At 36.4% G+C, this 20126-nt stretch overlaps 1 protein-coding gene and 1 long non-coding RNA gene across 5 annotated transcripts; one reads left to right on the top strand and one right to left on the bottom strand.

Annotated features, from left to right (window-relative positions):
- Positions 1-2171: 2171 nt before the first annotated feature.
- LOC148862917 (xyloglucan glycosyltransferase 4-like) lies at positions 2172-5949 on the top strand. Of its 4 annotated transcripts, XM_088975603.1 has the most exons (6): positions 2172-2308; positions 2647-3396; positions 4078-4386; positions 4473-4877; positions 4969-5437; positions 5555-5949. In XM_088975603.1, exons 2-6 carry the CDS (start codon positions 2761-2763, stop codon positions 5605-5607), a joined length of 1872 nt encoding a protein of 623 aa, XP_088831729.1. In that variant the 5' UTR covers positions 2172-2308; positions 2647-2760; the 3' UTR covers positions 5608-5949. The 4 variants fall into 4 exon arrangements, with proteins under 4 accessions (XP_088831729.1, XP_088831726.1, XP_088831728.1 ...); XM_088975600.1 differs by having other exon boundaries at positions 4969-5949; XM_088975601.1 differs by having other exon boundaries at positions 2215-2553; positions 4969-5949.
- A 7202-nt stretch (positions 5950-13151) lies between these two features.
- LOC148862918 (uncharacterized) lies at positions 13152-14058 on the bottom strand. The gene is made up of 2 exons (XR_016110512.1): positions 13920-14058; positions 13152-13737 (listed from the first exon to the last, which is right to left on the bottom strand). It is a non-coding gene; the product is annotated as an uncharacterized LOC148862918 (long non-coding RNA).
- Between the last annotated feature and the right edge of the window lie 6068 nt (positions 14059-20126).

The following is a 20126-nucleotide window of genomic DNA, read 5'->3' on the forward strand; positions in this document are numbered from 1 at the left end:
GACCCGTCATTCTTACAGGGGAATGGCGCCATTGGCAATCTGCATCATAGTTGAATTGAGATGGTCACTTGGTGTCCCTTCGAATATGTAGTTATGAAATCAAACCTGTGTAAATGCAACTTCTCTGTGATAATTATTGGATAACATCAGCGGATCTCAGGTGAATAAAAGAGTCTAGATATGAATATGCTGATCACAACGCATTACTGGCTAGAATCCGATGTACGACTGTGTGAATGTGGCAGCAATGTTTTGTTATCAACCCTACTCTGTACCCACCCCTTATTCCTCTCCGATGTAAAACCTGTTTCGACTTGGACTCTGTACACGTATCAGACATGGCCAATCAATGTTGACTGTACAGCTATGTAGGCCGACTAACATGGTAGGTCATAACTCAAAATTTCACAATGCCTAGTCATTTTATTGAGACACCTTTAATCCAGCAAAGGTCTGTCTTCTGTGGGCTTCTCATTTGACAAAAAACTTCGTTGATCGATGATCAGCATTGAATATTGGCTTTCAACGATCGTGATCAATGCTCGTGTATGTCATATTGGAGATGGGCAAAGAATTCCTATGTGGGGTACAAAGACAAGTTTATATACTGAGTACATTATCATAATTCATACATCAAGCTGAGTATCTGAGAGCAGGAGATGTACAGACAAGGCTGGGGCAGTTGATCACTTGGGAGTTGTAGTAGGACAGGAATCCCTCTCATCCCATCATCCCATGTGACAGTACCAAACGTCTAAGCCCAAAACAACTTCATTCACACCCAAACTCAAGCCTTATCCTCTCTCTTGTGCCAGTGTGTACGCTCAATGCATAGTTGCTAGGGTACATAAGTACATAAATAACCATCGCAGAACAACATCAGACCCCATCTGGTTAATAAGAAATTGATTGCTTTTATCCTTGCCCATGTAACGGTTTTCATTCTAGTCAAGCTAAGTATTCTACTGCTTTACCATTAGTGCTTGTTTCACCATTTTTTGAGTAACCATCTAATAGAAATGATATTTTAGGCATGGTTTTTGAACCACCGTTGATCTGGACGGTTGGACCATTCAGCCCGGGAGTTATCCAGGCAACCAATTCCCTTTTACTCCAAATTCGGTCTTTGACAAAAAGCCATTGAAAAAGTCAACAATCCATTGACCCAGGTGGTTGAACCGTCCACTCGTTTAATGGTTTTTGTCCATTTTTTTATTTTTAATTAAATTTTTTGTCAAAATGGGCCGTCCATTCAAACCGGGCAATCGGACCATCAACCTGAAAATCGATGGCCATAATGGTTCCATTTCAGAATCTTTGAGATCGTAGGCATATTAACGTATATATACATTTTTTTTGTAAATAGTCCTTAGCCTCCATTTGGAAAGAGCCTAAATGTATATATACATTTATCAAGAATGCATTTGTGTCTTGGCAGTAACAGAAAATACAGATTCCAAGACATGTTTACAATCAAATTGAGAACAATGTTTGCAATTTTGCATCCAACCTTTACACTCAAAGTTGATCAATGTTAAAATGATCTACTCCAGTCTTTGGGATTTGTGTTTGTACATGTCACAACAAAAAATCAATTGGTAAGAAAGTAAATTTATCAATGCAAAATTAAACCAACTTTCATTTGAATGGTCTCTATATATTTGTCTTTGCGCTCTTGCCAAATGGTGCCTTAGGCCCATCCATTCAACCAAAACAGTGGTGCATTCTAAAAGAAGATATACTTTTTATTCAACTTAGGCTGCATTTCGCATTTCTTATTTTAAGAACTTATCTCATTTTTGCAGTTAAAAACTTAGTATTAACAGGGGCATTTTAACTGCAAAAAAGAAATAAATTCTTTTAATAAGGAATGCCAAACGTAGGTTTCAAAAAGCAAAGGGTGGAGTGGCAGTTCCCACAGATTATTTACCATTTTCCTGCATATTGACGAGGGACCTACTCACGTGAGTGAGACTAGAATCTTTCCAACCGTTAACGTCCATAACCACCTTGTTGTATCCTATGGTTAAAACTTAAAAGCGGAACCTCACATATGGGGCCCACTCATGGTATTGGAAATCTCGATAGTTAGCAACAGTATTCAGGGTATTGTTTGGGCCTTTGAGGGGAAGGGGATTGATTGATATCTGTAATTTGGCTGTATCTCCATCTTGCTGCCACTTCCCTCAGTTCTGTACTTATATAAATACCAATGGATGAAATGGGACCTTCCATTTCTCAACACTGGGAGAGTGAACAAGAAGCTACGCACTAGCTAGCTTTTTCACTTGCCTCTCAAGTCTCAACGGTAAGCATAAGCCCAGCAGACGAGGTTATTTTGTACTCTCTTGCTTTCAAGTTTCAGCTCTTTTCAGGCCTTCTTTTTTCTTTTCCCTTGAAGCTTTGATGTTTCAGTTAACCAGTTCCTCGGCCACCCATTTGACAATCTCTCTCTCTCTCTCTCTCTCTCTCTCTCTCTCTCAAAGTTCAAAATCCAGATTCCAACGAAATGATGGACTTATCTTTGTTTTTTATTTTCTCTGCGGGAATCTTGTAACTAATTTCACCCTTTCCTTTCTATTACTTGTTCTCCAAGATCAAATATGTACAGAAATTTTAACCCACATCCACTCGTATGTCTCTCAGGGATAATGATGTTTCAGGCTCGGTTTATACTCTAGATTACATTATCTGCTCTACAGCTGTTGTTTCGTAAAGAAAGTCATTCAGTTCTTTATATTTGGTACTTCTCTTGAAGAGATGGCTCCTTGCTCACTTGTAGTAACAATGGAGAATCCCAACAGCTTCTCTGTAATGGAGATCGATGGTCGTTCTTCATCAGTATTTCCAGAAAAAGCAAAGGCTAAAAACACTAAGCAGTTTACGTGGGTTCTTCTCCTCCGAGCTCACAGAGCTGCTTCTTGCCTTTGCTGGTTAGCCACAACTTTCTGGATAAAGCTTGCTACTGCTAACAAACGAATCGTCTTCTTGAGAAGAACAGAAGAGCCTAAGAACAGGGGAAGGTTGTTGAGGTTTATCAGAGCTTTTCTTGCTGTTTCAGTGGCAGCTCTCCTCTTGGAACTGTTTGCCTATCTCAATGGCTGGGATTTGGGTCTGATTCAATCATTGGAGGTTCAGGGAATCGTGCATTGGTCTTACCTGGCTTGGTTGTCTTTCAGAGCTGATTATATTGCTCCCCTGGTTATGGCGCTTTCAAAATTCTGCATTTTACTTTTCATGGTTCAATCACTCGATCGACTACTTCTCTGTATCGGGTGTTTCTGGATTAAATATAACAAGTTAAAGCCCACGGTAGAAGTAGATGCATTTGGCGTTGAGGACCCTTCTGGTTTTCCTATGGTTCTTGTTCAGATTCCCATGTGCAATGAGAGAGAGGTAAGAAAACTAATCCAAATTGCATTCCTAAAATTTTCTTCTGAAAAGCATTTGTTGGTTCAGTGTATATTTGTCTAGTTTATGATCTCATAGATGTAATATAAGTAAAATCTGGTGAGTTTTGCTGTCCTTTGGTTGGTTTTCTGTTCTAGACAGAAGGAATCAGATTAAGAGGAAAAAGACTTCCAATTAGAGAACTTTGAATGAATTCGAAAATCTGTTACCTTTAAAATCTAGAACCCCCATACAGAAATATACTGTATCCTGGAGTTTGCAATAAACTTCTGGGTGCGTCTTTCAACAGTGAACATTTACTTTCAGTTTCAAACAGTGGTGTATTATAGAACAGTAGTTTGAGTTCCACCAACTTCAAATCTTTGTTTTTCAAATTAGAGTGCATTATAAACTTGTCCTTTTCGAATGATAGTTCATTTAAATCTCCTTGCAACATGCTTGCGGGCTTGTCAACCTTGACCTTTTCACTTTTATAGGTGAGTGTGTCTCTACAAATCTTTCAACTATAAACCTCTTTAAGGTGAAGTCCAGGAATCCTCTTATTTTAGGATTCCTGCTGTACATTTTTTTTGGTTGCTCACTTTCTTGTTTCCTTTACAAGTTGTCTTCTATGCCATCTTCTGAAATTGCTTACTGAAGAACTGATGAGGTTTGTATCACATGTAGGTATACGCACAATCCATTTCTGCTGCTTGTCAATTGGACTGGCCAAGGGATCGACTCCTAATTCAAGTCCTAGATGATTCTGATGAAGAGACTGTACAGCTTCTAATTAAAGAAGAAGTTAACTCGTGGAACCAGAAAGGGGTTAAAATAGTTTACAGACACAGATTCATCAGGACTGGGTATAAAGCCGGCAACCTCAAGTCAGCCATGGCCTGTGACTACATCAAGAATTACGAGTTTGTTGCCATATTTGATGCAGATTTCCAGCCAAATCCAGATTTCCTTAAGAAAACAATTCCTCACTTCAAGGTAATTAATACATGATAAGCAATTCCCATCTTTGTGGTCTTACCAATGGACACATGCTGATTAAATTGTGACTACTGTCGCTCCAGGGCAATCCTGAGCTAGGTCTTGTCCAGGCTCGGTGGTGTTTTGTGAACAAGGATGAGAACTTGCTTACAAGGCTCCAAAACATCAACCTATGCTTCCACTTTGAGGTGGAGCAGCAGGTTAATGGACTCTTCCTCAACTTCTTTGGCTTCAACGGAACTGCAGGAGTGTGGAGAATCAAAGCTCTTGTGGACTCTGGAGGTTGGCTTGAGAGAACCACCGTTGAGGATATGGATATCGCAGTTCGGGCTCACCTCAATGGTTGGAAGTTCATCTTCCTCAATGATGTCAAGGTACTCTGTGAACTACCTGAATCTTATGAAGCATACAAGAAACAACAGCACCGTTGGCATTCGGGTCCTATGCAGCTCTTTCGATTATGTCTTCCCAGTATTATAACTTCCAAGGTTTTCTCGTTTTCATTACATTTGAAAACCATCTTTAACTTTAAAAGCCAGAAGATAAAATTCTGATCAAATTATTTTTGTGTTGGTGCAGATATCTATTGGGAAGAAGGCCAACTTGATATTTCTCTTCTTCCTTCTAAGGAAACTGATTCTTCCCTTCTACTCCTTCACCTTGTTTTGCATTATCCTGCCACTGACAATGTTTATACCAGAGGCTGAACTGCCCACTTGGGTGATCTGTTATGTTCCCATTTTCATGTCCTTTCTGAACATTCTCCCAGCCCCCAAGTCTTTCCCTTTCATAGTACCATACCTTCTGTTTGAGAACACCATGTCCGTGACAAAGTTCAGTGCCATGGTTTCAGGTCTGTTTCAATTGGGAAGTGCTTATGAATGGGTTGTGACTAAAAAGACTGGGAGATCATCAGAGTCTGGTTTATTAGCAGTGGCTGAAAAGGAATTACAAACTCTGAATGAAAAGCACCTACAAAGGAGGGCTTCTGAATCTGGTTTGACATTGTTGAACAAATTAAAGGAAACCAACAAGGTCCCTCTTGCAAGTAAGAGAAACAAGCTCTACAGAAAGGAGCTTGCGCTTGCTTTTCTTCTACTCACTGCATCTGCAAGAAGCCTATTATCAGCTCATGGTGTGCATTTCTATTTCTTGCTGTTTCAAGGGTTGTCATTTCTTGTTGTGGGCTTGGACTTGATTGGGGAGCAGGTCAGCTAAGCAGATTTTCTACTTGGAGTTCAGTGCCACAGATATTGCTAGAGCTACTGCTGAAACTGTCGGATCCATTTCCAGTTACAGCACTTCATACTTGGGTTAACATTGGATTTCGGTAAATATAGAGATAATCAGGGAATATGTACGTATAGAGATTACACCACTCACCAGTTGGACTGATAGAAACCTCTTCCCAATCTATACTGGTTATTAATCATACAAGTATATCTGTATTTAAGAATTAAACCCGCTTAGATAACGAGGATCAATTCATATTGAAGAATGTATTGATGTTTTTTTTTATTCCAAGAAAAGATTGAAATCAAACCCACTCAATGGGGTCAATTTCATGGGAAATCCCCTAAATGGTCTAAGATTTTTTGTTTCAAAATAGATAAGCCAAACCTTATACAAAGATGGGGGTGCAATATCTGGTCCAACGGGAGCAATTTTAGCTTCAACTTGGGGCTTGGGCTCCAATTGTTATTTTGCTGCACCACAAATGCCCTTTAAAATGTCTCTAATCAGAGGCCCTCTACGACTTGACCAATGCCTAGTCCCATGTGTGGTAGGGGTGAGCATGGGTAGGTTCAATTTGGTTCCATGGCAGAACTTGGAACCTACCTTATAGGGGTCGGTTCCAGGTTTTTGGAACTGGAACCTATCTTGTGAAGGTCGGTTCTAGGGTTGGTTCTAGCCTTAATGGTTTAATTTGGGGTTGGTTCCAAGGCTTACCTGTGAAACTTGTTATTTTTTTACTCTCCCATTTCAAAAAAAAAAAAAAAGAAAAGGAAAAAAAAAGGGGAAACCTGGCCTTTAAAAACTTGATTTTCAATAGTGATAATATATAGTTTAAAACTTATTGTAAGTATATGTAAGTCAATAACATGAGGATCATAGAAGAAATCATAGATAAGAATTGTATGGAGAAACCCTAGACGGGAAGAATGCTACAGTCAAGTTGGGCAAGACGATAGATAATGTTTAGGGTACCAAAACGACTAAGATAACTTTGCAACAACACAATAACACTTTACAAAGGCAATGCAAGGGTCATGCACTTGAGATGAGAATAAAATGTCATCTAGGACTTGCGATAAGCATAAAATGATAGTCAAAAAGTGTGATAATCATAGAACAATGTCACACACCTATGGAAAATGATGGGCATTGTTCAAGTGACTAACGCTTAAACACCTATTCATAGGCAATTTACACTTCTTGCAGTCACAACAAGTTATAACAAGGTGTCTCAAGGATGGCTACTAAGATACCTAAACACGTCAGTCGACTAAAATTTTGTCCCTAACACATGGCCACAAGAGAACCCATGAAGGGATGTAGCCAACCCATGTTATGCAATAATCCTCAGGGAAAATGAAACTTTATTCCTAAAAGATCTCATTAGACACCTGGTGAAACCCCAATGGAGTTTACTTGATGGTTGACATGAGATGATCTAAGATCCCCTTCCCTAATGGGAAAAGATCTCTTTTGGACTCTTCTCTCTAAAGTCTTGGGATCTCTTCTATAAAAGGGAGAAGATACAAGCCGCAAAACACACAAAAACCCTCACAATTCCCTAGCCGAAAACTCCCTAATCTTCTCTCTCTAGAGATTTAAGCCTACTCATAACTTTGACTCGAGACCAACCCCATCTTTGTCTTTCAAGAATACCATTCTCTATTGCCTTACCACCGTACTTACACTTATATTGTCTTTATTGATTGAATTGAATAATTTAATATGTAGATTATCATAATATATTAATATATGGTTCAAAATTTGTTAATATAATTTAAATTTTGTAAATATTACCTTTTATATTATTTATTATACATATTCAAATATTATAATAAAAACAAATGGTCAAATCACTTAACTCAATGGTCAAGTGAGATCATGACTTCTGTAACATGAGTGTTTGGGTTCAAATCTTCATATCATTAAAAATATTTTGGGGTTTATTTCAAGTCAAGTTCAGTCCGAAGGCCGGTTCTACCAAGGCCAACCCTCCAGATCGGTTCCAAGGATTTGAAACCAGACTCTACCCAAACTAAAGATTGGGTAGGATCAATTCAAGATTGATTCCATTGAATTCCGAATAAAACCTATGCATTTGCTCACCCCTAATGTATGGTTATATAGGCTTATGCCTTTTACCCCCTCCCCTATGTGTGTAAAGAGACCCCTTCTCTCTTTTTCAAGTCTCCCTTTTGTCAGGTAATGGGGTGGCTCAAAATAATGAGACTACTAATTATGAAATGAACCTTGATATAGTTGACGCTAACTTCATGCATTGTTAGTTTTGGACTAGTCTGACCCATATTTTTCTCTTCCCAATTATTACAGAAATGCTTCACATGTGCGCGTCTATTTTCACGCATCAGGACCTTAAAGACAAGGGCCCAGCCCATGAGCTGAAGAATGGAATTGAAACCGATGCCTAATAATTAAAGGATCGAGTGACCAAACGTTACTCGTTCTACTTAGTGTGGTCAAACCCTTTCAATAATCCAAATCCAACACTTTAATTTAGAGTCAAATTTATGCTCGTAGAGAGACCAAATCAGCCCCCCACAAGATTGTTCCCCACAGCGGGGATGTGTTGTGGGACATTGTGGGGAGCTATCTTGTGGGGGCTGATTTGAACTCCATTGTAGAAGGCAAATAATAAAAAAAGGAAAAAAAAACTAACCATTATTAGTTAAGGAATTTAGATTCGGTCTACGAATTTAATTACAACCCACTAACCCTTTTTACCCACCAAATAAAATGGAGAAGTCCTAGTTTATATGGCCCAACCTACTTTACATTTTTTAGCGAAACTTGGGGCAAATTAATCGAGGCGAGGGCATTTATTAGGATTTGCTTCAAATGAATGATCGCATGGATGAAGATTTAGGGGACATTCTATTACATGAATTGTTTTTCTTGTTGCCGGTTTCAAAAGCAAATCAAAATTATTTAATTTGAAAATAAGTCATTTCTCAAAACAAAAACACAAAAAACATGTTCTTGGTTGTGTCTGTTTTAATTTTCAAAACTGAAATAAAAAACAAGTTCTTGAATCTGATTTCAAAAATATGTTTTCATCTGATTATTCAACTTCCTGTTCCACATAAATCATATAATTTCTATACTAAAAAATTGTTTTTGCTTTAAAAATCAATATTATTTTTTATTCCAAAAACATATATTAATTTTAAAACAAAATCAACTTGTTTTTTCTTTTGAAAAAAAAACAGTCTTTATTTATTTATTTTTTTTGCTGATATGACAATTCTAAAAACAAATAAAAACAAAAAAAAAAAAAAACATTCACATTGTAGAATGCACCCCTAATTGAAAAGTTATGCTATTGCTACGAGACTAGGTAGGATGCTTAGAAATTAAGGCCTGGCTAGTCCTAGTCTCCCACGCCATGGTCCAGGGGTAAGTGGGTAACATGGGCTCGTCTGATCGTGCACCTGAATTTCAGGGTCTCCAGTCAGCAAATTAAGAAGGGCGTCTTATGATATAAATAAATCAGAACCAATAGCATACAAGGATGTAATGGATGACGAAAGCAGAACAATACTTAAATTAGGAGTGTTTTCAAACCACGTTGATTCTGATGGTTGGACTGTTTGGCTCGAGAATTGTCTAGACAACTTACTCCTTTTTAACCTTAACCTGGTCTTTTGAAAAAAAAAAAAAACACCATTGATTTGGTCAATGACCTACTGATCTGGGCTATTGAACTGTTGACCCATTTGATCCATTCAATAGTTTTGACTTATTTTAATTAATTATTTTTTTTTGTAAGTTGGAACAAACCATCTATTCAAATCAGACAATTGAACCATTGACCTAAAAACCGATGGCCAAAACGATTCTAATTCTAGATCATTTTTTAAAACCTTGCTTATTAGACATGAGAAAAGTGAGCTCAGTATCAACAGGCTTGGACTGGTTTGATTGGGCCGGATTGTTAGAATGCCTGGTCCACTAAAACCTGGACTATCTCAATACTGGGTTTTGAAGAGCCTGGTCCTCTCCAGACTAATACGCTTCATATGAATAACTATATTTAGACTTGAGAGATGTTATGCTAATTAAGTTTTTCTTTTACTGTATTGAGGTTTATTTGTCCTTATGTTTTTCATGAATTCGGATTTGCTCTTCATAAAATAGGTACTCACACCCACTTCAAGTTCACACCGGCACCGCACAGGGTGTGCCCTACAATGTGTCACAACACATCTCAACTGTACATTGAGAATATTTACCAATGACAAATATGGAAGATTTTTTTCCAATGCACTTTGAGATGTGCATGTGGAGCGTTTGTGGGGCGCTGATGTGATCTCACCCACTTTATAATTTTTGCAGCTGTACATCAAAAACATCTCTGTATTTATATGTTTTTAACAATTCTTGTTTTTGTTTTTAACAAAAACAAAACTATTCACATTAGTCTAACAACACCTACACTTAGGGGTGCCAATGGACCGGTCCATCCAAGTCAAAATCCATTTGGACAGACCAATAAAATATATTGAATTTGGACAAACTGGACAGACCAACATAACATATCAGAATGGACCTGGTCCGTCAATAATAAATTTATATTGGATTGAGCCAATATCCAATCCATTAATAGAAGATAATAACATACATATAAATGGTGGATTCATATCAGACTAGACCGAATTGGACCAAATCCAATCCAATTGACACCCTACCTACGCTGTAGGTTGCCATGGGAATAGGATAGCTCATAAAATAATTCAAGAAGCCAAATTTTTTATCTGACTCTTGGTTGAGGGTTGATAATAAGTCATCCGATGCCCTTTTACTTCTCCATATAATAAACCAACTGTTGACTGTTTTTCTTTTCCTTCTTTTGGCGTACCATAAAGTAAATCATAACCATGTGTTGAAATGACAACTAGGTAAAAAGAAGAACTCTTCTCTCCCTTGGGAATTATTAAGACATAGTTTCTTGAAATTTTAAATTTGAACCTCAAAAAGAATTACTTTAGCCCTTTCATGTTTTCTCACGGCTCCCTAACAGCATAAGAAATTTAGTATATAAATTTGATCTGTTCAGGATGGACACTGCTGTTAATTAAGAGAGTGAATTTGGATATATTAGATTTGGGATCCTCCGACCTGGATTTATATATGAAAATGGCACAAGAAGGCCTATCAATGTTGGTCATAGCTATTTGGGGTCTTGAAACGAATAGACTGGACACCATCTTAACTTTTACTTTGCATTTTCACGCCTATCAATGGCATCCTACATATACATGCATTTTGCAACAGAAACCCGAAGTCTAAATTCAAAACAACTCCTACATAAGGTTCAAAGTATCGATACAATATGAGTTTTGGTCGTATCGTATCGGTACTTAGAAACAGCTAAATCTTTAGTTTTTTTTTTTTTTAACATTTTGGTTTTTTGGGAAGCTTTTAGCATATTTTTTATTATTAAAAAAATTGGAGGTCCGAAACACCTGAAAACAGGCATTTTAAACTGTATCTTTTTCAGAAGATACGATACAATACGTCTCATATCGGACATATCGAACCGATACTTTGAACCATACTCCTACATCAACTTTCTAGTTAGCCGAAGGTCCAGATCAAGTGTTTGACCCAAGGTCCAGAACAGTTTGGCCAATTGAATCGAAAAGGCAAGAAACCAAATAACCAATAGACTTGCTACTGCTGGACCCAAGGTCCAGAACAGTTCTATCTTCCATCTAAGGTTGCTTGAATTTGGAGGCCTTGATTATCAGCCTGGGCCCTGTGTTGTAGATCTAACCAGGCCCACGTTTGGCTTCGTGGACGCTATGCTTTTAACAGCCATGTAAAGCCCAAAAAAACAGAACAGAAAACACTCGTTCAAATATGGATCCGTTTGATACTTTGAATCTTGGTCTAAAATGTGGATCACTGAGGAATCAGCCAATTTCGGCCCTGACCTACACAGACATGGTTGGTGTATGGTGTTGGTGATATCACTTTCATGTAAATCCAAACTCGAATGAACAAAGACATTGATTCCCTGCATATGTATGGAGATCACTAAGGCATTATTCTAGCTGTGATGAGGTATTAGGTACATAACATGTATGACATGTACGTATGAAGTTAAATAAAATTTCAAGGATGGAGCTTTCCCACATGATACCTCCTATTTTTGCCACATGGACGGAAGATTCAGACCATCCATCAGATAGATGACTCACTAGATCGGCCACATGTTCAATTAATCCCAAAGTCAAAATATCATCGCTATATCGTACCTTGTATTGATGACTAACCATTCTAATTTATAATTTTTTAATAATAAACATGAAACTCACCTATAAAGGACAAGTCATGTGTTCTAGACAAGCTTTCTTTAATGGAAATATTTTTAATTAAACATTAAAAATTAAGAAGGTTATTATTAACTAATCAATCTAGGATTGAAATAGGGTTAGTGTGGATTGGATTGCAGAATTAAATGCATGATCAATTCAGAGGATATTCTATGAATGGTCTGAACTCTGAATTGTCTGCATGATTCCTCCACATGGTTAAAGTAAGTAGGGCATGTAGTAGTGTAGGAGGTTCTCTACTTCACCATTATGAAGAAATCTTTCAATGTGAATATGTGATGTATGCCCACATCTTTTTTCCCTTACCATTTTGGGACACAAGGGATTTGTTATATCAATTGAGAGCGAACAAGTTATTTAGATTTTACAAAATTAACACACAATTTACAAATTTATCAATATTGAGATAATTAAGGCACTATTTGGGTAAGCGTTTTCGCTTCTGAACTTCTGGAATTGAGCCAAAAGTGCTTTAAAAGTTTAAGAAGAGTTGCTTTTGAAAAGTGAAAACATTATAACCTGTGCCAAAATACTTTTAAGCCCCAAAGCATAAAGCTCAAAGTTGGGGTCCTGTACTTATGAACTTTGAAATTAAACACAAACCCTGAACTGAAACTCCTCCAAATGCAACCTAAACAAACAAAAGGGGGTCGTGAATCAGTAATGTAATGGTCTTAAATAGGTAAAATAAATGACTGTTTATCTCTCTGTTTTCTTTTGACTTTGCCGTGACTTTTTTCTGAGTATTACTGTGAGTTTATCAATGAATTTGGTCTTTTCAGGCTTCAAAAAGAATATGGTTTCAGGTATTCTTTTTTCCCTTTTTCTTTCTGGTAATTCAAGCTTTAAGCATTATATAAAAGGGGACTAAAAGGAGCAGAAACAACTAGAATTCAAGAAAGTAAAGGTATGGAAGTCTGACCCTATCGATGGCCTCAACTCAACAAGTGGCCAGCACCATTATCATCCCTACCAACACTAATAATAAAGCAAGACTCCAAAGGCTGTAAAGTGTAAATGAAAGACGAGAATAATAACAAAGCCCATCTCTTCCCTTTCCTTTGCAACGCTGCAATCACCTCGTTATCAGTATATTCTCAATTCTCAACGTTTGCAAGTAGTTATTGCTTCAGCCATGAGAAGAGAAAAGACATGGACTTTCCCTGCATCTTGGCAACGAAATGATGAACACCCCAATTCCATTAACATCAAATCAAAGCGACTAGCCATTCCGGCTTTGAAGTTTGAACAGGAACAGGATGACGCACTAACAATATTGCATTAAGTTATAGTAAAGATGTACAGATTATATACACAGATGGGTGTCGGACTTGATTTTAATCGATGTCAGTTGCTGTGCTGAGCATTTAATGTCTCCTCTTTCCTTTTGCTGTTTTTCTTTTCAATACTAAGCAATTCCAGTGTCTTCCCTTGAGGCTGATGAAGAAGAATAATGAATGTGCTTTCGTTTTTGGTGTCCTGACTGAACTGCACTATGCTCAGAATAAAGCTGCTGATGAATTGGGAGGGATCTTTCATCTCACTGTTTCATTTTGGAGTGAAAACTCCAGAGGGAAGGGAAAGAAAAAAAAGCAAAAGAAAAAGGAGAATCAGATTCAGAATCGTATCTGTTATATTTATATCTGATCAGTTCAAATTGTTCAATCACTGGAAACACAGTCATCGAGTTGTTGCTTCAAGGGTCAGAAGGACTTCATTCTAATGGGGGACGCCCTGTAGCTGTAGGTTCAAACCCCTGAATAAAATAAACATAAAACCTCCATTCAGAGCTTCTCAAAAATCATCCAATTTAGGCTTTTTGCATCGTTTCGATGCATCAACTTTTGGTGGCTAAATCTATCGTAAAACAAACGAAAAAAGACCGAATCATGATCTGTAAGACATATAAGAACGCACAAAAGACACATCAAACGAGACCTTAGTTATTTGAGAGTTGAATGTCAAGCCAGATGGTCGTACGTAGGTGGAATGGAGATGATCATCATCCATCACAAAGCTCTCACCAATTACAACCATGCAAAATAATAGAAGACATAATACTGTGAGCTTAGTTAAGTTTAAACAGTGAACCCCATTTGAAAAAGCAATAAAAACATTTTTCATGATGGACAACTAAAATTAATGTTGAAAGCAACTATCATTAATGCAGAATAGAAGGTTCCCTCCACCAATATCTTGTATTATTTGAGGATATATGGTTATGACAAAAGAAAAAAAAAAAGATGGTTCTAGTGGCTCTGGATATCATCTATTACTTTGTTGTGTTTCATTCCCAATTGTCAAAAGAAAATTCCAGCCAAGCCCACCCCACCTACTACTAAAATATTAAGAAGAAAGAAGATAAAAAGAGCAATACTGCCAAGAGCAGTTGCACAAATAAAAGCCATTTGCCATTTGTGTCTAGTGGGAGAGCTTAATTCTTTCAAAGTAAATCAGAGTTGCACTTGTATACGGTTTAAAACGAGAGTTATTTTGCAATCAAAACCTTGTTTGCAACAAAACTCAGAACATGATGATGACCACCATAAATAATAATAATAATAATAATAATAAAATAAAAATATTTATGATTATTATTCTCATACTTGTACTTATCCTGAATTCCAGTTAAGAGATAGACTGAAGCCAGAAAAAGAGTTTAAGAGATAAACGGACAAAAAATGATGGGTTGGTTACAAATTGCAATTACATATTTTGACCATATTCATTTGAACTAACGGTGGAAGAAATGTCTACAAATCATATGGTTACTGATATCCTTTTGTCTTATGTTCCCGTCTTCTCTAAGTGTTCTCTCTCTCTCTAAAACACTACAACCTTTCAAAAAGAAAAAAAAAAAAAAAAAAAGGTTGTAAAGGTATTAATAATTGACACGGAAGAAAAGAAGTTCCACCGTCCTCAATGATCTTATACCTTTGTATTGCATGTATTCCGTGGATATATAACTACTCTGTCAATCCAATCTATTCTCAATTTTCATTAATTTAGCAATTTGTATACATTTGCATTGTGCATGTACATATCTGTACTCGTTTTAAACTGAGCCTTAAAATCATTTGGTAGGCTCAAATTAATAGAGGGCTTTAAAGCCCCAGTGGCCCACATTTTTAGATAAATAATAATGATAATAACAAGAATAAGAAAGTAGAAAAAGGTTGATCCATCGTATCGATGGATGTTAATATATACATACTGTGAGCTGAAACGCCTCTTTCAAAAGGTCTCGCCAAGTGAATAGTTTGGATCTATGATTTGATTTGATTGGGAAGGTGGAGGGGAGTCACTTTTAGTCTTTTAGGTGAATCCCTTGCCCTTCCACACAAGCGTCCATGAAACTGACCACCTAATTAATAATTAATCTTTTTTTCTTTTTTTTTTTTGGGTTTATCTTTATTCCTCCTTCATGCAGTGCTCTTTCCTTTCCTTCCACAGTAAATTAAATTAAATAATTAAATCAAGATTTCTCTCTTTAGAAGGCTCTACTAATACACTTTTCCAATTCACCTCCATCTTATGTTATTATTATATGTCAACCACCAATTAAATGAAATTAAGATCAGAGATGGAGTGGGTGTTGATCAGATGGAGAGAATTTCCTTTCCAGTGGAATTCCCCATGTTCACATATTGAGTTTTCTTTTGTTTTAATTGAATTGAATTTATATTTGTGTTTGGCTTAGAAGTAAGAAGAGCATTTCTTGTTTTTGTGGCAAACACAAAAACAAGGCACATGAACAAATTGCTGAGTGGCCGACATGCATGTGGGAGCTCTTTAGGGCCCAACTTCAGCTTCTCCTCATTTGATATTCTTACATCTTAATTTATTCCACCTCTTGTTTACATATTTATAAAAGAAAAAAAAAAGAAAAGAAAAGAAAAGAAGCCATTCGATATAGAAGTTGAAACCATAGTACCAATCTTTTGATCTTTCCAATGCATTGAAATTATACAAAATGTGTTTATTAGTATCAACATGCCCTCACAGTCACACAACCGAATCCATGCTTTGGAGTTTGGAACGTGTGGAATGGTCTGTGAGATATCATGGGCTTGTGTGTCCACTCAGCAGGCAAAGTCAACATCTTGACCCTGATGAACTCAGAAATTAAAATCGAGTGGGGTGTACTGGTCTTAGAGATGGATGGATCCAATGATCAATATAAAGATGCCAAATACTTTGGAACCAAATGGGGTTCCACATGTGATCAAACAGTATATGATGATCCTGAAAAGGTGTGAAGTTTATTTTAATTTTTTGGATAGAGGGAGTTGGTCAATCATTCAACGATGTGGAAGTGGTCTGAGCGTTAAATTGCACCTGAATTAGAATTTAGAAGAAAGAGAGAGGGAGAGAGCAGGAGAGAAAGAGAATGAATGAAAGTTTTTATTTATTTATTTATTTTTTGGGAGAATGAATGAAAGTTGAACGGACACCAAATTTCAAATACTCAAATCCCAAAATCTCCTCCCCACAATCCGTGATGAGTGATGAGATAGCTTAGGAAGGGAGGGAGGGAGTGGAGGAAGGAAGGAAGAAGCCGCACAGCCCACAGGGCTTTTATGCCTAGAGTGGGCCCTCCACGTGGGGGTGGGTGGGCATGGGGTGTGGTGTAAAGGAGTGAAAGCAACACCCACGTTACTCTTTTGTTCTTTTCTTTGGACTGGACGCTGCTCCAACCTCCCCCGCTCCCCTTTATTAATAATATTAATATAAAATAAAATCCATGATTGGTCCTTATTTACCTCCAAATTTCAACTATTCCATGTTCATATATATATATATATATATATGGATTATGGGATCCGTGTTAAATCTCACACGTGTAATCTTTGATAAAGAGAAAATAAAAGTTGAAGTGATGAACACTTAATTAGAGTAGAGGGTCCATGTACGTGAGAAAGAATTAAAAACTAGGTTTGATATACAAAGCCTTGGGTGAGAAATAAAGAGTGGGGACACAAAAAAAGAATGAGGAGATCAATTGTAATAGTTGTAGATGAAAAAGAGAAGGTCTCAAATTCCATAAATAGGAAGAGAAAAAAATAATAATAAACTAAACTCTGTTTCATAATACCATACATAATGATAGTAACTGTGGATTTTATGCTTATTTGACCACCAACTTTTCTTTTCAGAATTCATCAGATGACTGTGGATCTATGTCCTTGTCAATTCTGACCTTCACCCTTTTTATAATTCATCCAAATGCACACAGTTTTTTACATATTTATTTCCTCTAATATGTTGGCTTTAAAAATGGAACAATTAAAATTAGTTAAATAATAATAATAAATAAATGTTAACGCTAAGGGCATATAATAAACCTTCCTGCGCGTTAATTTACTCTCCTTCCAGTGTTCAGTGGTTATTAATTATTTTTTGTTTTATCAACGTTTCAATATCCACTTGTCACTTTATCTTGACCTTTTCTGTTGATTGTAGCAACTTGTTTTGTATCGTGAGTACGTATTTTGTGAATAGTAATTTCCTTATAAGCTGAAAAGAGAAAAAAAAAAAAAACGAGAGGACAAATGGCACCATACATGGAATTGTGCCGACAGCTGTTAGGTAATGTGTGACATTCAATGGCCTAACAACCAAATGCCGTGGACAAATTTGCCACCACCAGTGGATGCATTGGAGCGTTGTCAATTATCGCACCATCTCGGTATCTCAAAAAGAGTAAAACAAGGACGAACAACTTAATTAAACTTGTGTAATAAATGTAGAGAAGGAAAGGAAAGGGAAATTGCATACGGTTTCAAATGGAGTGGACGCTTTGTTTTTAATTTGACTTAGAGGCACTCTAGCTATAACCCTTGTATGGCAATCCTTATCATCAGAACTATTGTTATAATCTGACCAAAAAATCAAAAGGCTATAATCTCTTGAAATGTTTGCATTCAGTGGTGGTGATAAATCACTAGCTAGTTGGTTGGTTGGTTAGTGATCTTTATCGAATTTACATCGATCCCTTTATCACTGATTGATTGTTTGTGTTCAAAAATATTTTTTAGTATATAATTAACTTGTCCTAATTAAATATCACAATTATAAAAGAACTTTATTCTAGCTAAGATAAGCATAACATTAAACCAGATTATTGTCGATTCTAATAACATAGATTAATCACCCATATGCAATGTTAGTGCGGACCGTGGTCTAGCGTCACCGAAGGTGTTAAATTTTAATTCATAGTAAAAATCTATATAGAAAGAAATGGGCCCAGCCTAGCTAGTACTAAATTCATGTTGTTTCTTAATTCAAATTAGATAGTTGGTTGATATCCTTTAGCTACTAGTTAAATCTAATTCTGTTTTATAACATAAATTAATAAAAAAAAAATTGAAAAGGTCTTCAAAAGGTTATATTGATGTATGTCCCAGTGACATTAATCTTTCTCTTCTACATAAATAAATGGAAATTAATTATGTTTAAGTCTAATTTGATCTCCTGAATCGAACTCCACACGCATGATATGATATGTTTCGTATCGGATATATCTTATCATATTTTTTACAAATGATATCGTCCAAAACGCCTGTTTCCAGGGGTTTTGGGCCCCCATTTTTGTAATAATAAAAAACAGTTTATAATCTTTCCAAAAAACCAAAGTTAAAAAAAAAAAACAAGTGTTTTGACCATTTCTAAGTACCCATACGACATGATCAAACTCATATCGTATAAATACTTTGAACATTGCCCACAGGTACAAATGCTACAAGTCTTCCACTACCAAGGTGGGACTGTGGGTATGTTTCGTTACTTTAATTTGTTATAACGTTGTAACCAATCCTAGTTTGGCTTTGGCACCTTAATTTCAGGTAGGTGTAGGTCCCATCCCATACACTCTTGAATTGGGATTTGTTCTTCGCGGAGCACTTCTCACAATGACCTCATAGGCTCATCTCCCCTATATGGTGGGATGCACCTGTGAGATCGGTGTGAGGCGCCATATATATATATATATATATATATATATTAATATGGAATAGGATCTATTCCTCACATATGGACACCTCACAGATACATCATAGGAACATCTCTTATAAATAATAATTTATTAGTAGGGGAGATATTCCATTGATAAGAGGTATGATATGCGTGTGAAGAGACATGTGTGAATAACAGATCCAATCTCTATTAATATTAGGGGCTAGACTCTAGGCTTTTGCGTGCAAAAATAAGTGGCTAGTTTTGGTCCTGATCGGTATTCATGCTAATGGTACTGAGCATAGGGTACCCTTATATATGCGCGAGACTTAAGACTAATCTAGTTGGACAAGTGGTTTTCATTTGCCACGTAAGCAATCCATCTGATCTGATACACCATAATATTCTCAGCTTTTGCACATGCAATCATACTCAGTACACGATATAATAGATGTGTATATACTGATTGCATTGCATCATCATGTACAGCGGGTTTGTACATAGCAACAGGAGCCATGTATAGCAAGCAGATCCCCAACAGGGACTAGTAGTATGACCACATATTCAATCCCACAATCAATGTCACCCCTATCATATGTCCCACCACCAATTGCTTTGCTGGTTTCCACAATTAACATAATATTAATAATTCAATGTTTTCATTTTTCTCATATAAGTGTTTTTTGTTTTGTATTGAGGCAATTTTTTAAAGCCTGATAGGACTTTCGTACAAATAAAATGTAGGTAGAGAACTGAAAGATATTCTTTTTGAGCTTAAAAGTAATCTATTTAGGGTCATCTCACTATATACTGGTCTCAAGTTTGGCTTAAAACTCATTTTAGACTGAGACAAATCAAGTTTTCATGACTCAAGCTCAAACAACTCCTGAAAAGCTTGATACGTGTCCACCCCTAACTTTGACATAACCAGATGAAGTGCATTTTAATTTGGTAAACACTTTTCAGACATCTAAGATCTATAATCTTTGTTTTTCAAATGCCACAAATTCATATTTGAATTTGGTAAGACCTAGTTTTATGTCTATCAGAATCAAACTCATTTTAGACATGTTAAAATGACATTAGTGCCCTTATCATTGTCATCTATTTAACAATGATAATAATAATTTATTTAATATTAATAAAATACTATTTTTATTTAATAGTCCTTTTATTGTTTATAATATTATC

Source organism: Nelumbo lutea, chromosome 3 (genome assembly GCF_056320005.1).
Source record: "Nelumbo lutea isolate HS-2025 chromosome 3, American lotus-T2T, whole genome shotgun sequence".
NCBI lineage: Eukaryota > Viridiplantae > Streptophyta > Magnoliopsida > Proteales > Nelumbonaceae > Nelumbo > Nelumbo lutea.